This window comes from Tupaia chinensis, unplaced genomic scaffold (assembly GCF_000334495.1).
Source record: "Tupaia chinensis unplaced genomic scaffold, TupChi_1.0 Scaffold000610_1, whole genome shotgun sequence".
NCBI lineage: Eukaryota > Metazoa > Chordata > Mammalia > Scandentia > Tupaiidae > Tupaia > Tupaia belangeri.
In genome coordinates, this window is record NW_006160129.1 from 33,863 (window position 1) to 43,034 (window position 9,172).

Consider the following 9,172-nt stretch of genomic DNA (forward strand, 5'->3'; position numbering starts at 1 on the left):
GCAGCGGCCACTGTCTCGGGGTCTGAAGGGCTCCTGGCTCTGATATTGGTGTCCCTGGTACTCACAGCCTGGGTGGGGAGGACATGGGGCTGGGGGGACAGGGCTGGAGCCAAGGGGAGCCTGATGTCACCCCAGCCGCTACTCTCAACCGTATCAGGAACATCCACCTCGTTCTTCACGGAGACCCTGCCAGCCCCACCACCTACACCCACAATACAGAAGTGTGGCCGCCTCCACAGCGCCCAGTGTGCCATGAGAAGGTGAAGTGACTCAGTGGGGACAGGAGCTCAGGTCCAAGGTCAGCAACTTCCCATACCCAGAACCTCTCCCCAGCCAGCGCCGGCCCACTCACCATCACAGATGGGGCAGCACTGCCCTGGGATCCTGCCTGGGTGTCTACAGGGCACGGGTGGGCAGGGCAGAGGCTCACACAGGACACTCCCATTCTGCCAAGAGGGCCTGGTCAGTATGCCAGAGGTAGGCCTGGAAGCCAGGTCCTCCCTGCCAGACAGCCACACTCACAGCACAGCGGCAGTGTGAGCAGGGGTCCCCCAAGCCCACGGGCTCCCCACTGCGGTGCTCCCGCCCATTCAGGAAACAGCCTGTCGGAAAGAGGCATGTGAGACCTTCCCCTGGAGCCCTAAGCAGGGCCATCCCCCAGCTGCTTGGGCCCCTCCAGGTTGTCCTCTGGGCTTGGGACCTCACTGAAGTCACTGACTCACCGTCACACACAGGGCAGCAGGTGCCCGGAAGGGGCCGGGCAGGGTATGGGCACTGGCTGGCGCATTCTCGCTGACGACACTGGACGTGGCCCTCCTGGTGTGTGTGGGGGAGGGGCCGCCCCGCCATCACTTGTTAAATGTTACAGGTTGAACTCTGACCCCCCCAATTCGATATTGAAGTCCCCACCCCCACCCTGCACCCCGGAATATGACCTTATTTGGAAATGAGCTGTAATTAGTTAAAAATGAGGTTATACTGGAGCAGGGTGGGCCCCAATCCCAGTATGATGGGTGTCCTTATGAAAGGGGGGAACCTGACACCGATACCCACACAGGGACCATGACATGTGAAGGACAAGCCAAGGCACACAAAAGATCACCAGCAAAACACCAGAGGTGAGGGGAGAGGCAGGGACAGGTGCCCCCCCCTTGGGCCTCAGAAGTGGGAACCAGCAGTTAGTGTAATGGCTATGTCGCTGGACTCCCACGTAGTCGACCGTGGTTCGCGTCCCGGACCTGGTGGCTTAAAACTCACGCCGGGCGCGTGTGCGTGCATGAAGTGTCCACCCCGAAGACACCCCTGATTTGGATTTGAGGCTCCAGAACTGAGACAGCACACTGCTGTTGTTGGAGCCATTCCGTATGCGGCATCACGACCCCATGGTGAACACCTCTGAGCTGGGCATCCAGATGGGGCCCCCCAGGCCTCACCCCAGTGCCCAGGATCAGCTCTTCTCTCTGTCTCCTTTTGGTGTCCACGGGTCAGCGGGATGAAGAGATGCAGGGGATGGGCCTGAAGGCAGGGACAGTGGAGACAGCCCAGGAGCAGCCTCGGGACTCACCAGGCACCGACAGATCTGGCAGGGGTCCACAGGTGAGGTCCACTCTTGGCCATGCTCCCGGTGAAGGCCTCCTTCTGTGCAGCCTGGGTTGGGGGTCAGAGGAGAGGCCTGGTTTTGGACCCCAGCCTCAGCCTGTCCCAGCCTCTTCCACCTGCCATCTCTCTCCCAAGCAAAGACCAGATGGGGCCATGCCTGCTATGTCGCTGGACTCCCACGTAGTCGACCGTGGTTCGCGTCCCGGACCTGGTGGCTTAAAACTCACGCCGGGCGCGTGTGCGTGCATGAAGTGTCCACCCCGAAGACACCCCTGATTTGGATTTGAGGCTCCAGAACTGAGACAGCACACTGCTGTTGTTGGAGCCATTCCGTATGCGGCATCACGACCCCATGGTGAACACCTCTGAGCTGGGCATCCAGATGGGGCCCCCCAGGCCTCACCCCAGTGCCCAGGATCAGCTCTTCTCTCTGTCTCCTTTTGGTGTCCACGGGTCAGCGGGATGAAGAGATGCAGGGGATGGGCCTGAAGGCAGGGACAGTGGAGACAGCCCAGGAGCAGCCTCGGGACTCACCAGGCACCGACAGATCTGGCAGGGGTCCACAGGTGAGGTCCACTCTTGGCCATGCTCCCGGTGAAGGCCTCCTTCTGTGCAGCCTGGGTTGGGGGTCAGAGGAGAGGCCTGGTTTTGGACCCCAGCCTCAGCCTGTCCCAGCCTCTTCCACCTGCCATCTCTCTCCCAAGCAAAGACCAGATGGGGCCATGCCTCTGCCTAGACCCCTTGGTGGCTCCCAGCATCCCAGACAGGGTGGGATCCAAGCTCCTTGGCCTGTCCTTCCAGTTTATCTGTCACCAGAACAGCCACGCCTGCCTGGTCCACCTGTTGGCCCCTCCTCACCTCTCACTTTAAGCTTCAGCCAGTCATACTCACATGCACCTCCCACAGGACACACACCGTGCTGGGCCAAGATTCCGAGCCTTTGCTCACGCCACCCCTCTTCCTAGGTTCCCTCTGCCTTCTTCAGCCCTCACCCGGCCAACTGCTCTTTAAGGGTGGCCTCAGGACCCTTAAAATTGCCTTTAGGATACCAGTTGCCCCATGAGCAGCCCAGACTGGGTCTCCTTCCTCTCAACTTCCACAGCACCTGCTCCCTGCTTCTCCGCCTACTTCATTTTGTAATATTGGTGCATGGGTCGGTATCGCCCCCTCGTGGTCATCCCTGATGACTGACTTCATGACTTAGGTTTCTGGGGAGCAGGAAGCACGTTCTTAGTCAATATATATCAAGCAGCGCTGTGAGGTATAGAGCACCAATGTCTGTATCTTACAAATGGGGAAACTGAGGCACAGAGTGCCACTGAGCAGAGCAGTACAACTGCCATCCGGGCATTCCAGCTCCAGCGCAGCTTTGCCTGGACATTGCTCCCCACTCACCGAACCAGATCGGAGCCAGCGGGGTGAGCGGCAGAGCTCAGGAAACGGCATCACAGCCCTGGCTGTGGCTCCTTAAGGGAAGGACCCGGGGTGCTCACCTTGGCAGTCAGGGCAGCAGTGCCCAGGCCTCAGGACTGGTTCAGGGCAGGGGCTGGGCGGGCACTTGATGGGCACACAGCGAACCAGGCTCCTCTGCAATGCACCAATGGTAATAATGCCTCCTGGTCTGGCTCCCAGAGAGGGCAGGGTGGGCAGGGTCAGACACCAGCTCTCAGAAGGCACATGAGGTGCTGAGAGTGGCCGGCACGGCTCAGGGTGGGGCAGGGGCTGTCCAAGCAGGACAACGTCTGGGTGAAGGCGGGGGGCACTCACCAGGCAGGAGCACTGGAGACAAGAGTTGGTCCTGGACAGGAAGTCGGCCCCCTCCTCATAAAACTGGCCCTCGTACTCACAGCCTGGGGAGGGTTGCCAGGAGTGGGCTGTCTCCAGAGAGCAGGGTGAGTTTGATCACCCGAACAAAGGCATGACCCCAAGCAGGGACTAGACCCTGTGGGGCTGAGGGGATGGAGGGTCTGGGAGGGGTGTTCACCTGGCCGGCAGATGGGGCAGCACTCCCCCGGTGGGGTGTAGCTCTCCAGACAGTTGAGCTCTGGGCATGGGAATCTCTGGCACTGCACGGTCCCTGCCTGTGGGGCAGATACTGAGCCCTGCCTCCCACCCCACTGCCCAAGCAGGGGACTCTGTTGGCCTAGCAGGTCCAGCTGGCTCTAGGCTGATGCCTGGCAGCAGCAGCAGCCCTTCCCAACTTCTGACTGGGTGTGGCATGGCCAGGCCTGGGGTATCAGAGCAGCAGGGAGGCGGGTGGAGCTTGTGGCCAGGCCCTGATTCCCTTACCTGGCAGGTGCAGATGACACAGGGCTCTGGATGCCATGTTTCCCCAGCCCTGCGGCCCCCAGGGCAGCCTGCAAAACCAGAACCAGGCTCCCAAGTAAGATCAGAGGACAGGACGCTACATTGGGGGCAGACATCAGGGATTTTTATATTTACTACAACACTCCAGCAGGTGGCAGTAAAGTGCCCAACTCCAGCATCATGAGTAGTTTTGCATTCCAGCTATTTCACTACAGGTGGAAGCAGAGTCTTGAGGAAAAGGGTGCCTTTTTAAATTTCACCAAAGTCATCCCCTAGGCTAGCACTGACTCTGAGGCACCGTGTTCCCTGAACGCTCTGCGGGTATGTGTCTCATTTCTTCGTGATCTATTAACTCTCAAAATGCTAATCTCAGGCCAAGCCTCCACGGCTGCGTTTCCAGGCTTCATTGGTCTGTGTTCCTGTACCCTCCTTTCTCAGTACCAGCTGAGATGCCTCTCTGGGTAAGGGTCACAAATAAAATATGAGATGCTGTTAAATTTGGTTTTTTTGTTTGTTTTATAAAGAATTATTTTATTTCACTTTACTTATTTATTTATTTTAATTTGACCAGAGAGGGACAGAGCAAGAGAGAGAGAGAGAGAGAAGGAAAGTGAGAAAGAAAACTGCCAGGTCCAGGATTCAAACCGTGGTCAGCCATGTGGGAGTCCAGCGTCCTTAACCACACCACCTGCTGGTCCCAGATGTTGGTTAAATTTGAGTTTCAGATCAATAACAAATGGTTTTAAACTATAAATATATCCCAAATATTGCATGAGATATGCTTATACCTTAAAAAAAAGTTTATATGCAATTCAAATTTAACAGGGTATCTTGTGTGTGTGTGTGTGTTTTATTTTTTTCTTTATTAATTCCAAGAGTGAGAGAGACAACGAGACAGCACTCCCAACAGGATCTTTTTTTTTTTTTTAATAGGTTTTTGCTATAGGGCTTGTACGTTCCCCAGACAGACAGAGAGAGACAGACAGCGAGAAATCACCCCCCCCAGGGAGGATGGCCACGCCGCAATCCCTTCTCCTCCATTCTCCTCTCAGGATCTCGGACATGCACACACACATGCCCAGCGTGAGTTTAAGCCGCCGGGTCCGGGACTCGAACCACAGTCAACTACGTGGGAGTCCAGCAACATAGCCATTACGCTAACTGCTGGTTCCAAGGATTTTTTTTTTTTTTTTAGAGGTTTTTGCTTTAGGGCGTGTGTCCTCATCAGAAAAAGACAGAGAGACAGAAAGTGAGAAATCACCCCCAGGGGAGATGGCCATGCCGCAATCCCGTCTCCTCTATTCTCCTCTCGGGATCTTGGGCACGCACTCACATGTGCCAGACGTGAGTTTAAGCCACCGAGTCCAGGACTCAAACTGTGGTCGACTACATGGGAGTCCAGTGACATAGCCATTACGCTAACTGCTGGTCCCCCAACAGGATCTTAACATTGCAATTCACCCCTAGCCCCAGCCAGTTCCAGATCATGGACACGCACATGCCTGGCACACTCAGAGAGGTCTCTGGAATGCAAGCCTGAAACCCTCCTACATGGGTTGGCCTCACAGAGCATTGGATTTTGTTACTGTGCCACTGCCTGGCCCTGTTCTGTATTTGTATTTGGTGAATCTGGCAACCCCACCCCCCTGATTACAGGCCACTCTCTAGTAGAATCATGGTCTCCTCTTCCTCTCAGCTGTCCTCGCTGCCACTGGCTCCATGGCCTCCTAGTTCCCAAGCTCAGCCTCCACTATTCCATGGGATCTAATGTCACCAGCTCTTGCCTCTTCTTTAGAAACACCCCTCTTTTCTCCGGCCTGGATATCCCTGGCTCCAAGTCTGGACAATAGCTGTAACAGCTCGCTAGCTGGTCTCTGATCTCGCCCATTCCAGAGGAATATTCACTTTTTAAAAAATTATTTAGTTGTGGGGACCAGCAGTTAGCATAATGGCTATGTCGCTGGACTCCCACGTAGTCGACTGTGGTTCAAGTCCTGGACCCGGCGGCTTAAACTCACGCCAGGGGCGTGTGTGTGCGTGCCCAAGATCCTAAGAGGAGAATGGAGGAGAAGGGATTGCGGCGTGGCCATCCCCCCCTGGGGGATGATTTCTCGCTTTCTATCTCTCTGTCTCTCTCTGTCTCTCTGGTGAGTGCACGCGCCCTATAGCAAAAACCTCTCCAGAAAAATAAATATTTAGTTTTACCTAATATTATTATTTAATTTGCTTCAGGGTATGTGCACTCACCAGAGAGAGACAGATAGAGAGCAAGAGAGAAGGAAAGTGAGAAAGCAAGCCACCAGGTCTGGGACTCGAACTGTGGTTGGCCAAGTGAGAAGCCAGCACATTAATCACCATGCTACTTGCTGGCCCTAAATACAAGATTCTTTTTTTAAAAAAATTATTTTATTTTTAATTTATTTATTTATTCATTTGTTTGTTTGTTTTAATTTGACATGAGAGGAACAGAGTGACAGAGAGAGTGAGAGAGAGGGAAAGTGAGAAAGAAAGCCACTGGGCCTGGGACTTGAACCACGGTTGGCCATGTGGGAGTCTAGCACCCTTAACCACCACACCACCTACCAGCCTCATGAATCCTTTACACATCTCCTTGAACACTGGTTCTTCCACACTCAGTGGCTCCCCACTACCCACAGAAGAAGTCTGTACTGCAAGGGCTACTGCAGCCAGTTTCCTGACAGATTCCCACAATGCACCTCTCCCCCCGCTGCTTTTGTGCCTAGAGGGCCCTCAAGTACTACTTTTTCTTTTTTGTGTGTGAAATTCCTCTTTTCCTTGAAGATCCAGGTCAGATGGCCACTGTCGATAAAGCCACCTGACTGCCTAGTCTGGCTGGGCTTCCCCTGCCCTCCTGTTCCCGCCTCTGCAGAGCACACACTGCCCTCCACACCTCCTCTTAGTGTATTGACCGGAGCTTAACTCATGTGCGTTACCTACAAATTTACCCCCTCCACGAGACTACAAGCTCCCTGAGGGCAGGAGAAGGATCGTGTGTCTATTTCTCTGGTGGTCTCCGGCACAGATTCGGGCTGCTGCTGGTATCTGCTGACTTGGGCATCAGTTCTGAACCCCCAGCCACTGTCGGGGTGAGTGACAGGCCCCCTCCAGGCACGCCCCATAACCACTCACTCTCAGGTGCAGACATGGTTCCGGCGTCCCCCAGAACGTGGGCAGGAGGTGGGGCTGGGGCTGTGGGAGGCTGACCTGGCTCACAGTGTGGGCAGCATGTCCCTGGCTCAGGGCAGGGTCCTGTCGGGCATGGCTTCAGAGTACAGGTTATGGCCCCTTCCTGTGGGAAGCAGACGAGGTGGCTGTGCAGGTGTCAGAAGCCTGGAGGGCAGGTCCCAGCACCAAAACTTTGCCCAGGCTGGGACACACCAGAGGAGCTGGAGGAGGAGTTGGCTTGGAGTACGCGGGCTACCTTCAGTTCAACGGCAGAAGAGAAATGTCCTCCTGTCCCCCCACCTTATCACTCCTGATGCCCTTGAGCCCTGAGAGCCATCTCTTCCGGGTGTCATCAAAGAGTGGGGACGATGAAGCCATGCAGGCGAGGGAGGGGATATAGATAGGTGAGTGGTCACACCCTCTGCCTGCAGGCAGCCTGTCAGGCCCAAATCAAGGGGTCAGGGTCCCCACCGTGATGGAGATTGAATTCAGAAATGAGATGGCTTGGAATCAGCCAGGGGCCGCACCAGCGACAAGGTTTGGCGGAGGGGCAGATAGAAGCCATCCCACCCAGCACACCAAGCCGCAGTAGCAGGGGGCTGCAGTGAGGCCGACGGGTGAGCAGGTCAGGTGGGGGCTACCCAGTGGGTCACGGGGGGACTCACCAGGCAGTGGCAGGCAGTGCAGGCATCTGGGGAGAAAGTCTCCCCGTTGCCGTAGGCCTTACCATTATGACTGCAGCCTGAGGAGGAGACATTGCGGTCACTGTCCAGGCCACAAGGCAGCCCCAGCAGGCGGACGGGGTGGCACTTACCCCGGCAACGGGGCAGGTCAGTCTGGGGACCACAGTGCACAGCCCCATCCTGGCAGGTGCAGGCTGTGCAGGCATCAGGCTCCCAGCGGGCCCCCTCAGGCCAGGCACGCCCCAGCCCCCAGCAGTGGGGAGAGGCTGGGCGGCATTCACAGGTTTCTAGCCGCTGCACCCTGGCCTGCAGGTTCTTGTTCTAGGGAAGGAGAGAGGATGGGGGGATGGGTAGCAGCATAGCTCAGTTTCCCCCAAGGATCCCACAGACTTGTGGGGTGCGAAAACTGAGGCAGGGAGAGGCGGAGATCTGACAGCCCCAGAGCAAAGGCGAGCCCTCCTCAGCAGCATTCAGCAACAATGTCAGTTTTCCGGGGCGCACAGGTCCAGGCCTCTCCTTGGGACAGAACGGAGACCCACCCCACCCCACAGTGAAGGACTTCTGGGCCCACATGAAATCTCCGCCAGTGGGACTGATGTACATAGCAGCAGCAGGCGCCACAGGGCGAGACCCAGTACGGGAGTTCGAGTCTGGACTGCAGGCAGGTACCATGGGCTGCCCGTTTGTGCAGTGGCTGTGCAGAGCTGTTCAGATAAGAGCCTGCATGTGCCTTAGAACAAGGCTCCAGGCCAGGCCTGTGGTGCAGCATTTAAGCATGGCGCAGAGAAAGCTGGATCCCCTCTGGCCAGCCAGAGTTTGAATCCCAGCCCATAAGCTTCACATCAGGCTCAAGTGTTGTCAGGATCCTGACAGGACAGCAATTTGGAGGAAAAAGGACTGTGGCAAGAACGGGCCCCATAGGTGGGTGGGTGGGGGGTGCTTTCTTTCTCTCTCTCTCTCTCTTTCATGTGCTTGCACATATTCTCTAATATGAATGAAAATAAACATGAGGCCAGCATGTGGTATTGTGGTTTGGGCTCTGGATTCCCACATGGCCAACTGCAGTTCGAGTCCTGGACCTGGCAACTTGAAAATCATCCTGGGTGCATGTGTGTTCCCAAAATCCCAAAAGGAGAATGGAGGGAAAGGGTTTATGGTGTGGCCATCCCCCCAGAGGGGTGATTTCTCCTTTCCTTCTCTCTGTCTCTCTCTCTGGTGAAAGCACAGATGCTTTATGGCATAAACCTAAAAAAGGAAAAGAAAGAATTTTATTTTGGAGAGGTTTTTTTCACTATAGGGCACGTGTGCTCGCCAGACAGAGAGAGACATAGAGACAGAAAGCGAGAAATCACCCCCCAGGGGGGATGGTCACACCGCAATCCCTTCTCCTCCACTCT

The 9,172-nt window shown here is 55.8% G+C and overlaps 1 protein-coding gene across 1 annotated transcript in view; it reads right to left on the reverse strand.

The window, feature by feature from the left end:
- KCP (kielin cysteine rich BMP regulator) overlaps nucleotides 1–9,172 on the reverse strand; it is a 32,972-nt gene that overhangs the window by 18,971 nt on the left and 4,829 nt on the right. The window contains 12 exon segments of the mRNA XM_027775888.1: nucleotides 1–68; nucleotides 353–446; nucleotides 523–602; nucleotides 723–816; nucleotides 2,134–2,216; nucleotides 3,093–3,186; nucleotides 3,367–3,449; nucleotides 3,584–3,680; nucleotides 3,889–3,956; nucleotides 7,057–7,216; nucleotides 7,758–7,834; nucleotides 7,907–8,096. The exon segment at nucleotides 1–68 is cut by the window's left edge and continues 18 nt beyond it. Of these exon segments, the coding sequence (XP_027631689.1) occupies nucleotides 1–68; nucleotides 353–446; nucleotides 523–602; nucleotides 723–816; nucleotides 2,134–2,216; nucleotides 3,093–3,186; nucleotides 3,367–3,449; nucleotides 3,584–3,680; nucleotides 3,889–3,956; nucleotides 7,057–7,216; nucleotides 7,758–7,834; nucleotides 7,907–8,096 (1,188 nt within the window).